The sequence below is a fragment of the Polyodon spathula genome, chromosome 9 (genome assembly GCF_017654505.1).
Source record: "Polyodon spathula isolate WHYD16114869_AA chromosome 9, ASM1765450v1, whole genome shotgun sequence".
Taxonomy (NCBI): domain Eukaryota; kingdom Metazoa; phylum Chordata; class Actinopteri; order Acipenseriformes; family Polyodontidae; genus Polyodon; species Polyodon spathula.
The window spans coordinates 14,052,285-14,066,849 of record NC_054542.1 but is presented as its reverse complement, the minus strand read 5'-3'; the positions used below and the strand labels follow the sequence as shown (position 1 = coordinate 14,066,849).

The 14,565-nt window shown below is 39.1% G+C and overlaps 1 protein-coding gene across 5 annotated transcripts in view; it reads right to left on the bottom strand.

Moving 5' to 3' along the window:
• Positions 1-4,539: 4,539 nt before the first annotated feature.
• The window catches only part of LOC121320419 (high affinity cationic amino acid transporter 1-like), a 66,468-nt gene continuing 56,442 nt past the window's right edge, over positions 4,540-14,565 (bottom strand). For 4 of the 5 annotated variants that reach the window (XM_041258734.1, XM_041258733.1, XM_041258735.1 and 1 more), the window contains 2 exons: positions 9,329-9,437; positions 4,540-8,017 (listed from right to left, as the gene is read on the bottom strand). In XM_041258734.1, the coding sequence (XP_041114668.1) occupies positions 7,815-8,017; positions 9,329-9,437 (312 nt within the window). In that variant the 3' untranslated portion in view covers positions 4,540-7,814. The remainder of the gene's footprint in view (positions 8,018-9,328; positions 9,438-14,565) is intronic. The other variant, XR_005950841.1, reaches the window with a different exon arrangement.

Below are 14,565 nucleotides of genomic sequence, written 5' to 3'. Positions count from 1 at the left end.
CTTCCTGGTAGGGCTGGGGTCTGGTGGGAGAAAGCTCAGATGGTATCAAATGTCACTCAAAAGGAGTCGGTATGCAGTGTGACCAGGAGGGCGAGGTTACTGGGTCATCCAGGGCAGAGGTTACTCTGGCCCCTCTCGATATACCGGACATGTCGAACTGAAGTGCGGACCTACTGTGGGACCAGACAAACGACCCCACACTCTTGGGGACAGGTCCAGTCTATTGAAGGTAAGAATATTGAAGGCGCTGGGGTACTAGTATATCCACACTTCATTATCAAGGAGCAATTATTTATAGGACAGCCTGTAACACAACTGATGGTTCGCCAGTCTTATCAGCCCAAGATTATGAGGCTGGTGCATGACATCCCTTTTGCAGAGAACCTGGGAGCTAATAAAACTAGAGAATGCACATTGGCCTAATTTTATTGGGTAGGGCTTCATAAGGAAGTGTCGAAATATATATGTAGCCACATGCCCAGACTGCCAGTTAGTAGCGCCAGGTCGAGTGTGCCCAGCCCATTTGGTCTCTGCCAATAATTTCCACTCCCTTTGAGTGCATTACAATTGACATTGTAGGCCCTTTGCTACCTTGCTGACTCCAGGTATATGCATATATTAGTAGTGGTAGATTATGCAACACGATACCTGGAGGCAGTTCCATTGAGGTCTACAAGTGCAAATGCAATAGCCAAGGAATTTAGTGCAGATTATGTAGAGAGTAGGGATCCTCAAAGTGATATTGATTGATCGTAGAACTAACTTCTTGTCCCAAATGTTACAGCAAGTGTATAAAATATAAAAAATATGAACAACTGTTTATCATTCACAGGCAGACGGTTTGGTAGAACGTTTTAATCAGACCCTAAAGCAGATGTTGAGACGATTTGTGAACAAGAGCAAAAACATTGGGCAATGCTTCTTCCCTACTTCCTTTTTGCAATGAGAGGTGCCGCAGAGCTCAACAGGGTTCTCCCCCTTCAAGCTCTTGTACGACTGACAGCCCCGCGGCATCCTCCATCTGTTGAGAGAGGACTGGGAAGAGCACAAAGGCTTATTAAAAAATGTAGTGCAGCATATGCTCCTACTCTGAGATTGCCTGGATTTGGTCGGTAGTTTGGCCCAGGAGAATTTAAAATCGGCTCAGCACCGGCAACAGCAACAGTACACTCAAAATGCACGCAATCGGACCTTTCGACCAGGAGACAAAGTACTGTTGCTTCTTCCCACATCACAGAATAACTGTGTGCTAAATAGCATGGGCAGTATGAGGTGATTCTGTCAGGTATCACGGTTCAAGAGAGACCTTACTGGATCCTATAAAGTTAACAACGTGCGTTACCAAAGAGGTGCAGGCGATGCTCGAACTTGGGGTGATTGAGCCTTACAGGAGCGAGTGGTGCAGTCCAATTGTGATAGTCACAAAAAAGGACGGCACCAACCACTTCTGCGTTGATTTCCATAAGGTAAGTGCTATTGTCAAGTTTGATGCCTACCCTATGTCCCTGGTCGACGAGCTTCTCGTCAGACTGGGAACGGCAAGTTTCATCTCAACTTTGAACTTGACGAAAGGATACTGGCAGATCCCCTTAACCTGTAGTTCACAGGACAAAACTGAATTTTTTACCCCTGGTGGTCTGTTTCATTTTATAACCATGCCATTTGGGCTACATGGTGCGCCTGCTGCCTTTCAGAGACTAATGGACCAGGTCTTATGCCCACATCGTGAGTATGCAGGAGCATATATTGATGATGTGGTTATTTATAGCACCACCTGGCGAGAGCATATGGCTAGGCTTACGGCTGTCCTGCAGTCTCTGAGGGTAGCCCAGCTGACAGTCAACTTGGGTAAATGTGCATTTGCCAAACTAAAAACACAATATTTTGGATTTATTATGGGACATGGGCAGGTGAAACCTGTCACCAATAAAATCCAGGCTTTGATGGATGCGACAATCCTGAAAACCAATTCCCAGCTTAGGTCTTTCTTGGGGTTGGCCGGTTATTACCGATGATTTATCCCTGAGTATGCCACAGTGGTTAACCCTTTAGTGAACCTCACTAAAAAGTGTGCACCAAATTTGATTAAATGGACAGGAGAATGTCAGGAGGCACTTGATACAATTAAGCAGAGGCTCTGCATGCCCCTACTCTTATCACACCAGATTTTGACAAGGAATTCATCACCCACACGGAGTGGTCGTGTCCCAGCAGGTCAGTGGAGTAGAAGACCCCATCCTCTACATAAGTAAAGAGATGCTCCCCCGGGAGTGAAACTACTCTGTCATTGAGAAGGAATGTCTGGACATTAAATGGGCTACTCAGACCTTATGCTGTTACCTATTGGAACTTTCATTTAATCTGGTCACTGACCATGCCCCACTCAACTGGTTAAGCAAAATGAAGGATAGCAACAACTAAATAACTCAGTGGTATCTGGCGCTGCAACCATTTATGTATTTAATGGCATACCGTGCAGGGAAAGACCACCACAATGCAGATTACTTTTCCTGGGAGGGGGGTGTAATGTGGAAATTCGATTCAGCCGAGTGTTCCTTCGGCTCCACTCTCAGCCATGGGATATGTGACAGAGAGCGAATGAATCTGAGTCAACAATCTCCTTCTTGATCTGTGAGGGCACAGTACATCAGGAACAGCGTGTCCCGGACTGGATGGTTTAACAGTCCATTCAAGGTCAATCGGAAGTCGGTCGTCAAGAAAGGGGTTGAAGCCACAATACTAGAAGTCAGCGCCTTACTGCGGTAGACGATGTGTCAGTCATGGATTGGAGGAGACATGATTGCACTCGCTACCAAAGGGGGCGTGACTAAAAGTATATCAGGGGATGTGGTTGAATGGTCTGTTCCTTGTGTTATGGTTACGCAAAGACCTATGAGGAAAAAACTGTGTATTAACTGTGTTTGTTTTGTCCTGTCTGGCAACTGTTGTATTTGTCATTATTAAGCTAACTTATTCGGGAACTGTTGCTAAGGGACCAGTTTCCAAATCCGGACTTCACATCACTACTGTGCACATTACTTGTATTTTATCATCTGCACTAAGAGCACTCACTGTGGACTTGTGTCTGTGTTGTGTTTGTGTTATAAACCATGTCATATTATTTAGGGACTGAATCCATTGTTTTGCATTGAGAATACACATTGCTGCGTAGAGCCCGTGCTTATTATTGAAGCGTTGCCGGCACGCAGCCCAGCCAAAGAAAGAGCTGTTTTACCATGAACTGTCTTGTGTCTGTTTATCCTGAGCACCGCATCACCACTGCACCTGCACACTGCAAAACACCCTCCCTAGTGCAGGCCCTGGCATACGTTAACAGGAAGAAAGATTTTGTCTTTTATGGGCGAAGTCCCATGCTCAAGCCCTGTCTAACGAGAGGCTGTCCAAATGGATAGCAGACACAGTCAGAGTCAGTGAGCCAACTTGCTCTCTCCAGGAAAGCTCATAGCCCATTACACCAGGAGCAACTTCGTGGGCTTTAATCCAAGATGCATCTATCAAAGATATATGCAATGCAGTGGTGTGGCCTCCTCCCCATACCTTCACTAGGTTTTACAGACTGAATGTCATAGATTCTTAAACCCTAGCTTTGAAACTAGTGTTAAGGGCGGTTTCCAAGTCAACCCTTACAACACAGGTATAGAGGTGAGTTTCTCCCTCAATTTTTTAGCCCTACTTACTTGGTACTGAGGTTGATAAAGGTAACGCACAAGGCAGCCTCTCGGTTTAGCATTCCAGGCATTCTGCAATAATGCCCTTGCGACGGCTTGGGTATACTCACCCATTAGGTAATGGTTACATTTCTTACTTGAAAGGGAAATTATCATATCGCTGGTTCACTGAAATAGAAATGTAACCATTAACCTTCAATGTTGCTGTTTCCATAATTGCAGAAGGCTTGAAGGAAAAATTACACAGAGATCTGTGAGTGCAGTCCTTTTATACCCTCAGGGATGGGCATGACTGCGTCACAGGCTCGGACAAGCAGCTTTGGTATATAATATTCAAGTTTCGGGGTATTTGGGAGGTAAACACCCATTAGGTAATGGTTCATATTTCTGTTTCAGGGAACCAGGGTTATGACAATAACCTAACATTCACTAATGATGTCTATGATGAAAAAAAAAAAAACAACAACAAAAAGAACAAACTCTTTTCTGCAGTCCGGCTTCATAACATTTTGAGTCAATTCATAACAGGGGTGGCCAAAATTGGCTCTTCCAGTCCTGGTCTTTGTTCCAACCCTGTTCTAAATTGTTTGATTAAAATTAATCTCCAATTAATCCAATTAATCTCCACCTAGACCCTAAAAGTAGTTAATTATCCAATTTTACCTGCTAAACCTGGAGTGGGCACCCATTGCAGAATATACAGTTCTACATGACTTCTACAAATGTGTATAAAATTAAGCTAAAGGGATGTTACATTCAAAGGAAGTCATCTACATCATACTGTATTTTTTCAGTTGGAAAGAAACAAAAAAAAATCCAGCAAATTTCAAAACTTTTTTTAAAATAGCCGTTTTATTTACAAAAGCACAAAAAGGTTAGGTCTGAGTGATGTCACTCCACTACACATTAAATTGATTGAGACCAAGGTGACAGTAATGAATTTAATATACACGTTATCATATGACATTTGACGTGGCCCAGAAGAATACACTGCACACATTTACATACCTCTATTTATAGATTAACTAATTATGTACAAAATTTTATGATTGATTTATTATTATTTCCCTGATATTAATTCCTTCTCCTCGAACAGGAATCGGCTTTGTACGACAGTGATCTCTACTGGCAGCCAGACAGTGAGCCATGCTGTGAAAGAAAAAACTGCCATGAATCTGACTTACAGTATTCAACCCAGCACACACTGTACATTCACGTTTTCAGAAACAAGGAAACTTTGAGAAACATGTTTCAAGAAACATTTTGTCTTTGGCAATCAGGTGAGATTTGAGTTTCTCTGTGGTTTAGACAGCTTTCATTTTATTAATATGAATGAGACCTGTAACCCGTTATCATCACAGCAGCAACATTCATGCTTTCAGTATTCTTGCCGTGCACTGTAAATGACCTCTTGCTTCTTGAAAATGTTTCCTGATCAGATGTAAATAAACAGGTTTCCTATTGTATGCAGAGCTTAACACTGCTTTTCCCTAGGGGGCTAACAAGAACCAGCTTGACAATTATTTGTATTCACTTTAAATTAACTGTGCACATTTCATTCTTTTTGTATATATATATATATATAGTACATGGTTCTACCTGCTGACTGGATTGTAATTGTTTGTTATTTCATGGAAACCAATGACATCATCTTAATTCTGATCGACATGCTCCACGTTTAAGTTTCAAACAAGATCTAAATATTTGACGTCTTAGTAATCAATAATCATAAAATAATTCACATCGTCTCATACCATTTTGTGATAAATATTGCAGTCTTATTCGGACCGGGTTGAAACAAAAAACAAGGTAACCATGGTTACTGTATCTTTCATAGAATCAGGAAGGTGTGACACAGGGGTTTTATCCCTAGGGTGGGTCGTGTTTGAAATGAGTGTGTAGCCTGGTTCAGACTGGCCAGGACAAGAGGGCAGCAAGTAAACAGTGTGGGTGGAATCTCAATGGAGACCAGACAAACCCATAGATGAGGGAATCTGTGACATGGGAATGAACCACTAAAAGCTGAAAAGAAAAACCCCATCCATTAAAGTCTAACATATATAAGAGTTACACTAGGATCTGTGAATGCTGAGGGTCAACACACTTTAGTTGATTATGTCTGACTACTCAACATCAATGGTGTACAAAACAGCAAAGCACACTCATACATTTTTAAAGTACTATAATGCAGTAAAGCACATTTATAGCATATTATTCTCGTGCAACACAGTTAAAGGCTATTTTTTACCAAATCACTTTTCATGTCAAAAGTGGCATATCATAGGGGCTCTGCTAACAGTACTTACTTAAACAGGCAGTAAAAAATAATAAAACAAAAAAATTAAGAGACTTGGCCAATGATTTTTACCCATTTTTTTCTCTACAATTTAGAATTACCTATTGTGTTGTTATTAATCCCAGTTCACTGCTGCAACTCCCTGGTGACTCAGGGAATGATGACTGGCACACGCGTCCTCCGAAACGTGGTCCCGCCGAGCCGTCTTTTTTCATACTACAGATCCACAGCGAAGCTATCAGTCTTATAGTGCCGGAGGACAGCACAGATCTGAATGGCTCCACAGCAGACCTGCAGGCGCCCTGTCAGCCAGAAGTCGCTGGTGCTCGATGAACCGTGGATTGCCCTGTGCTTTACAATGTTAAGGATTCATAGTAAAAACTTTGTTACATCAGGTTGTTCACTAGAATAGGGTTTGGCAATTTGCTGTATCAGAATAATGAAAAAACGGCCAAATTGAATTGAACCTTTATACAGTAGTTCTTTCAAGACAACTTCACATTTAAACTGTATATTTAAAAGAAAACAGTAAAGAAATGAAAAAAGTACACTTACATGCTAAATACGTTAATTACGTGCCTTTTCTCTTGAAAAACATATCCAGCATAGATTACTTCATATTTTTCGTATTTTTGTCAATACACGCTATTTCAATCTTGTTACTGCATCACATGTTGCCAGGGTTGCAGTTTGTGTAAGATGGCAACAGTTCCATGTGTCACACATGATTTGCACTACAATAGGTTATTTACGAATCAGCCTTATCTTCGAAGGTCTTTGTTTTCACTGAGAGAATAACACATTCACACTGGAGAAAGTTCAGTGTCATTCACTACCGAGATCGTTTTAACCGGGTAGATTTTGTAAAAGTGATCGTTCTATAAAGCTAATTTCCATTGAAAAAAACAGTTCTTACTGCTTGGATTGTTAAAATAAAAAGGGGGTTCGTTATAAGAAAGGTTCGTTATAGTGAAGTTAGACTGTATATAATATGATTACAAATGTATGTGCCTTTGTTTGATGCATCAGTGTTTATAATATGTTGTTTGTGATTCATTACTATAAAGTTGAACTTATTATATGGCTTGTGGATATTTGTACAATATCATGTATGCAGTGTTAATCGTTTGAATTTCCTCTGAAATACAAACGTTGTATTAGTAACTGTGAATAAACTTACAGAACACATTTACCATCCACTTACCTGTAAGTAACTGTCTACCAAATGTTGGCAGGGGCCCAGACCCTCATTTTGAAAAGTGAACCCTGTCAGCCCTCTAAATTCAGCCTTACAGCTACAATAATATTTTAAGAAACACACCTACCAGACCGCTATTAACCAATTCAATCGGTTACAACAAAAACTACATTAGATACATTATTTGTGCTCATAACAAACCGAGCAATACAGCCAACATAAAATAAAAAAATAGCTGCTGCACACAAGTTTAACCCTTGTTTTTAAACATAGGAGCTTCCTTTGGTAGGCCTCAGTGGATTCTTGTATAGAAAAATGAGATATTCTTAAGTGTTCTTCTATTCAAACAAAAACAAACAGGTTTTTGTAACAGCACTGGCCAAAAGCTGTATATGGTGTAAGTCGATGAAGTTCAGGATCGTATCCACTAAAGTATAGCAGCACTGAAAGAGCCATTGGCACACAGAGGTTTGCAAACAATATAGCATTTGCCAACTGATTTCTCTCCGTTGTTGTCAGTGAAGATTGGCTGGCAGGATTTATTTTCCTGTGTTCCCGTTGTCTTCCTCAACGTCAAAATCAGCTAAAGCAGAGACCGGGCGTGGAGGTGTCCGAGACGTTGTCTCTATCTTTAGGGGTCACCTTCCTCCGCGTTCCACGGATTTCTTGCATCTGATTCTTCATCTTCCAGAAATGCTTCCTTTTCGGGTGCCATTGTGTCACGATTGAATACTTGGGTTTGTTTGTATCCATTCCTAGTGACCTCTGTGCCTGATTGAGCCAACACAGCCTCTGTGCTATGCCTGATTCCATAGCCAAAGTAGATAAAGAAGCCTAGAAAAAAATGTTTAAGAAATTAAACTAATAATGTTTGCCTGTTTTTAAGCCCTTAACTTTAGTCTATTGTGGTACTATGAGAATGTATTGTCTGAAGCAACTGCAGACCACCTCACAGCATCTGCCTGCCAAGGATTACTACTTGTTTAGCAATGCCTACTTGAATTACTATAAGTGATTCATTTATTGTTTTCTTACATTTAGGAAGTTAAACTTTGTGACTTGCTGTGAGAGAATCTTAAATCAATAAAGTTCACAAACAAGTAGTTAATATTAGTATATATATAATAATAACCATAATAGCAAACAATTCTAATGAGCTGCATAGCTTAACAGTCATTATCATTCGGACATCAGAAAACAAAAAGCTGAACTGAAATGTTAAAAAAAATTAATTCCATCATACAAGGTTGCCTTTAAAAGATGCCACAAAAAAAAAAACAAAAAAAAAAAAATGGCCTCCTGATTTCACATTTACACTGCGGAATTTGGGGAGAAATCTACTGTAGAAGCAAGGAAATGCTGCTACTATACTAAAACACTGATTAATGCTAACTTTGAAATCTGTGAAACCTGACAAATTCAGGAAAACCGTTACACTTGTCAACATATTGTTGCAAATATTGGACTGTTTTTTTTGTCTATATCTTAAAAACTCGCAGTTATGACTGTGACACTGGGGTCTACTATAATAATCTGAACAGTGATGGATCCAAATCCTAGAACCCTCAAATGTTTTTTGTTGTTTTTTTACCTTATTCCACTGTATTTGTATATGTAGAAATGTTATTAAGTAGGTCAATAAATCAGCTTTGAAGGGAAACACCAGCCGGACTACTATAAAGATCGCCTGTATGAGTATCAACCACAGTTTAGATAATTTCTAAGTCACGTCACAATTTAAACCTATAAGCAGCAAATACATGTATTTCACGGAGAGTGTCAACAGGTTCTATAAAAACAGATTAAGTGGTTTGCCTTTTTTTTATTTCCATGTAATGACTTTTGGTTTTTAGAAGAGTTTGGTGGCTAATGAAGTTGACAGCGTACTTCCTCTGGCTCTGTATATGACAGACCTGACTGGTTTCACTCGCGGCACTGACAAAGCAAAGAGTGAGAAATATACTCTCAACTTGTTTACAGGTAGCCACTGAATACTTGTAAATATACATTAACGATCCCCACTAAAATTAACTACATTTGAGGGAAATGTTAATAATTTATGCCCAATAATAGACATCATTTAACCTTTTCTCACTAATCAAATATAAAATTTAAAAATGCAATATATTAAATATTTAAACATACCGAGTACCATCCAAATAGCAAATCTTATCCATGTACCCTTGCCCAACTGCACCATGAGGTATACATTCACGAACATGCTGAACACTGGAAGGAAAGGTAGCAACGGAACCTGTGAACAAGAACAGACAAGAATGAAAAAAGGTAATAAACAAAATGCCAAACAAGAATAAAAACTCTTATTACATTTACAAGATGCAGACACAATCTGTTAACTACTGTTAAAAGGTCGGACCAGTGATTAAAAAAGACTAAAAGACGTTTGTCTTATTCGAAGACGCATGTAGTGGTGGTGGTGGTGGTGGGGGGGTCATGTTCTGGCCCCCTTCTCACCAGGTATGCTAGAAAGCCTGATATTTCTTGTCTATATTTTGTGCAGAAAGTCTGTTTTTGGTAACATAATCAAAACAGATATTAACCACTGAATTTATGTTAACACGCTTTATATTTAAAATATTTGCGGGCAGGCCAACACCGCTTTCTACAGTGTCTGTAGAAGCCAACACCGCTTTCTACAGTGTACATTAGGGATGCACCGAATCCAGGACTCGGATTCGGCAGGAACACATACTTTTTGAGCAGGGTTCGGATTCGGCCCGAATCCTACATCCGCACATCCATTTTAATACATTCCTCCAACGTGTGCAGTTCTTCTTTAAATAAACGACACAAATCCGGTATAGTATAGGTATTGAATGTAACTGTTGTATTTAATAACAAGAACACGTTTGATGAACTCTCAATTCGCTGTTACTGGTGGCGCACGCACTAAACATGTCACGCATCTGCTGAATGTAAACATACCCCTGTAAGCAACAGCACATTCACATCACTCTTTTCATGGAGTAAAGTTATGCAGTAAACCTGTTATATATAGTAACAGCAAACTGTTGTAGACTTTTGTGCTTTTTTGCCTTCTCTCAAACGTGTTCAAAAGATTATGCTGAGATTTTCGTAACTTTGCAACTGACAAGTCATGTACAAGACACTGTTGAACAATGTATGCTTTAGTAAATTAAATGTTACGTTACTGCAATGTACCAATACAAGCAGAACCATTTGGGAACTGCTGTATTTTATTAAAATCATGTTAAAACTATTTCATAGCTTATTTGATATGTGTTACACACACAGTGCATTTAAATCAACGTGAGTTTTATTTCGCAGGGAGATCATTCAGGTCACTCATAACTAATTTTTTCCTCATTGCTCTGACACAGGTTGAAACATAATTAAAGTAAATAGTGAAAAAGTAGTCCTAAATCTTAAAGTACTGGGACTATTATTTGTACATTGAACTTGAGGGAACATATATTTTAATAATGCGTGCGCCTCGCATGCGATGTTGAGGCTACTCCCCCAGTACTCAGAGTGCCATTTTTCCAGGCAAATTTGGCCTGTTTTGAATATTAGCTATAAATAAATAAATAAACAAACAGCGGTTCTGGTATTTTAAGTAACATTACCTACCGGTGTTTTTTTTTTTAATGAATTTTAAATACCTGAGTAGCACTTATTTATAGTTTTGTAGTATATAGTAAATCTTAACTGTAAGGGCAGTCGTTCCCGCCAATCCCCGGGTCTGTGACCGATGTACAAACACCTTTAAAACCGTGTTTATGGCCACAATCGTAACATGCACTTCTGCTGTCAGCTGTCATCGTCAGCATTTTTACAAAAAAAGTGTTATCCTTCTTAAAGTAGTACTGTAGTTTGTAATAGAAGTGCTGCTGTTCCCCTCAGTGCATCAAGGACGACTGAATCAGACAATTGCGGGAGATTTTACTTCAAACATTTAAAATACTCGCTATTCTGAGACTCGGATTCTACACATACCATCAAAACTGGTATGCAGGGAGAGAATCAGACACCGATTTATTTGTTCCTAGTGCTTATTCATTGGAAAGACAGAAAAAAGATCGCTTCATTGATGCCCAGCCAACGAAATTAGAGCAGTCTTGCTCTATATAAGCATTTTCATAAATTAAAAAATTGGTAAATGTTCTTAGTTAATTCTTAAATCAAGATTCTGCCTATAGAAAAAAAAGTACCGGACGTTGTTTTCCGGAGCGTTCCGGCTCGAGTACACCACTGATTATGGCAACGATGGTGCTCTCCTTACTTGTAACGGTAAAGTAAACAGTTCTGTATTTTGACGTTTCTATTGTGAAGGGAGGGGGCTAGCGGTAAACTGTGTAAGTTTCAAACTAAAATCTTATTCAGGGATATCTATCCAGTAATAAAAATACTATTAAAAGGCTCAAAACTATAGATTGTGCACCTCCCTAGTAGCTGCCAGTCTGTTTTTCATTCAACAGTTTCCTTCAGTTTCCTTGACAGTTTTTGTAGATTCGGTATTTGGATGAATCTTTTGAGATAGTGTCTACAGTGTCCGTGGCAGCATACACATTTCTCAGCAGTATGAATGATTGGAGATGCTACCAATCAAACTGCTTTTTCGGCCGCACACAGTATGAGTGTAGAAACGGGCACCATGAGACTGGAAATGTGATTAGCATTTTTGGAGATTGGAATTGCTGAAATAAATAATTGGAAACATCTATTTTCCTCATCCACAAAAGCAAAACATTTCCTACAAAATATTTTTTCCTATAATCATTTGTTTTTGAGAAATTTCTAGAAATCAGAAATTTCCATTGGGGCATGTAAACGTTTGACTACAACTGTATATATTAGGGCTGCTCTGATTAATCAACTAATGAATTTTAAATTTTTTTTCACAATTTAAATTGCGCAGAACTTATTTTTTTGTTGTTTGTTTCTCACATTATAAAATGTCACACATCCACCCTGACTGCTAACTGCTCTGATCAAAGTTTCATCAACGTCAGTCACGTGGACAGAGCCAATGCAAAAGGCTACAGCAAGTGTGTTTACAATTTTTTTTTTTTTTTAGTACTAGTACAGTTGTGTGCAATTTAACTTCTGTGTTACACTTTTCAGTTTTAGTCTTTTAATTTATTTGGGCAAATGAAACAACCTGTGATTTTTTGTTTGTTTGTTTTATTGTAAACCCGCAATGCACTTGTAAATTACCCGACAATATGGCAAATCTATAGTGCACTAATAGGTCTACTGAGTATCTTTCTAAACAATGGGTTTATATTTAAACAGGGATATTTTTAATGCTGAAACAGGAATTACTAGGAATAAAATAGCATAAGATTTCAGAATTGCATTGTGCCACTGTGCCATAAAAAAAAGTCTGCATCAGAGATAGTATACAGTGAGTACCACATGGTATACATTTATATACTGTATATAAACAAAGTTTGCATTGGAGGCCGACAGTTTCTTTGGATAAAAACAACAAAACGCTCCAATGCATTAATGTAAGTGCAAAACGTCTGTGTTCTACTTCTATTCTATTAATGTCTATTACTTTTTTAAAATTTTTATTTTAAGTATTACTGTGCAGGACCCATTTTAAAATGTGCACTGATTACTCTACTGATTAATCAACTAATGCCCATAAATTAACTAATCAAATATTTAAATCCAATATATACAGTCTATACATGATGGTGAAGCACAGGGTGAAATCGTGGATGGAAGGTACATAAGTGCTAGGATAAAGCACAGCATGTTTCCATGTTAACTGTCAGCAGGGGCAAATGTAGTCCGGAGTCCTAACCAGGTAGAATCAGGAGGACTATGTAGTGTCAAGGGGGGGTCATCATATCATTCTGAGCATGAAAGTAACAGAATTGGAATATACAGGGGGGAGTCTTAAAACTATTCTATTTGTCTTCTTGGTTTCTGACCAAACAATGCTTTTAAAAAGAGTCGTAAACTACATACTGGACACGTGGCTTATCTTCACGATCGCTGAATGACCCATTCGGCACCATAAGCCAAACAATTCTAGGTGTCTTCACAATTAAGATGAGAACCAGTCTGTGTCATATATCCAGACCAATATAATAGCAGACCAATAGAGAACAAGGGGCATCGTCGGTATGAGAACAACCAATGAAAAACACTTCACGTGTTCTCAGGCACTGCCCAAATTAACCCAACTATCCAATCACAGGGGTAGAGAGAGACCTACAAAAATATGAGCGCGACATTGGAACGACGCTCCTGACACGAAATCCAAGCTCCAATACACAAACTTTGAACTGTGATAACCTGGAGGTCCAGCCTGCGACCAGCTGGGGCAGAGATACCGTTTTCGGGCACTCTAATATGAGATAACTATTCTAGTGTTTGCCTTGGTGTGGGAGACTGCTGCATGAGACGTCTAAAATCCTTAAAGTACTTGTCTAACTTAGCCCCGATTGATCACAGGAAAAGAGTTGGATTAACATTTGAAGTCGACATAAATTAATCAATTTAGTGCGCTAACAGTGCCGGAGTTTGCGGTGGAATATCCCAGACATTACCGGACAAAGAGTGCACATACTGGTGGAGGAATTGGTTTTTCAGTGGAATATCTAAACAGTTAATGACTCTTAGTTCTTTGCAAAGACATTTATTTCGTACCCTGAAGTGGAGATGAAATGCGAGGAAGGCAGACTCCAGAACCTAGCTGACCTTGACGACGGCAAACTTCGAACACCTGTATTGTTGAAGAGGGAGCAGCGCAAATCTGTTGAGTATTCAACGAGTAATCCTCTTATGAACTCGAGAATAAGCAGACCTTAAAGGAAAATTAATGTTTTGTTTTAAGTGGAATGTAAGTATCATTGCTTTCAATGAGTTAATGAACACTGTAGTATTTGTTTGTATGTGATTTATACAAAATTATCATTCTGCGTTTAGAAGCTAGAATCCAAATTTAGCTGTACTGGTAATAGATAATTCTTGATAGGTTATCTGGATGCAAAGAGCGTCTTTACCTCGCAAAAGTGAGAATTGCCTTCTGTACCGGAACTATATATATATGTGACTGATTTAACGATGCAAAATACAAATATACCTTGCACACTACAACTACATGCCCAAGAGACACCAAGAGTAATCGAGCCATCAGTGAGAAACACCTGAGGGTGACTATGCTACAGATAGGAATCTTGTAATCTGGGTCTAAGGCCTGAGTGGAGACCTGTGGCATATGAAAGGTATTGTGACACCAAGAATATATACATGTGTTTTGTAACCGGTAAACAGCTTAGTGGTCTGATTTTAGTTAGAACCTGAAACGGGCAGTTTAAGCACTCCTTGACAGAGCTAGGCTTTTATTTTGTTTGATTTCTTTTGTGTTTGTGAAAAACAAA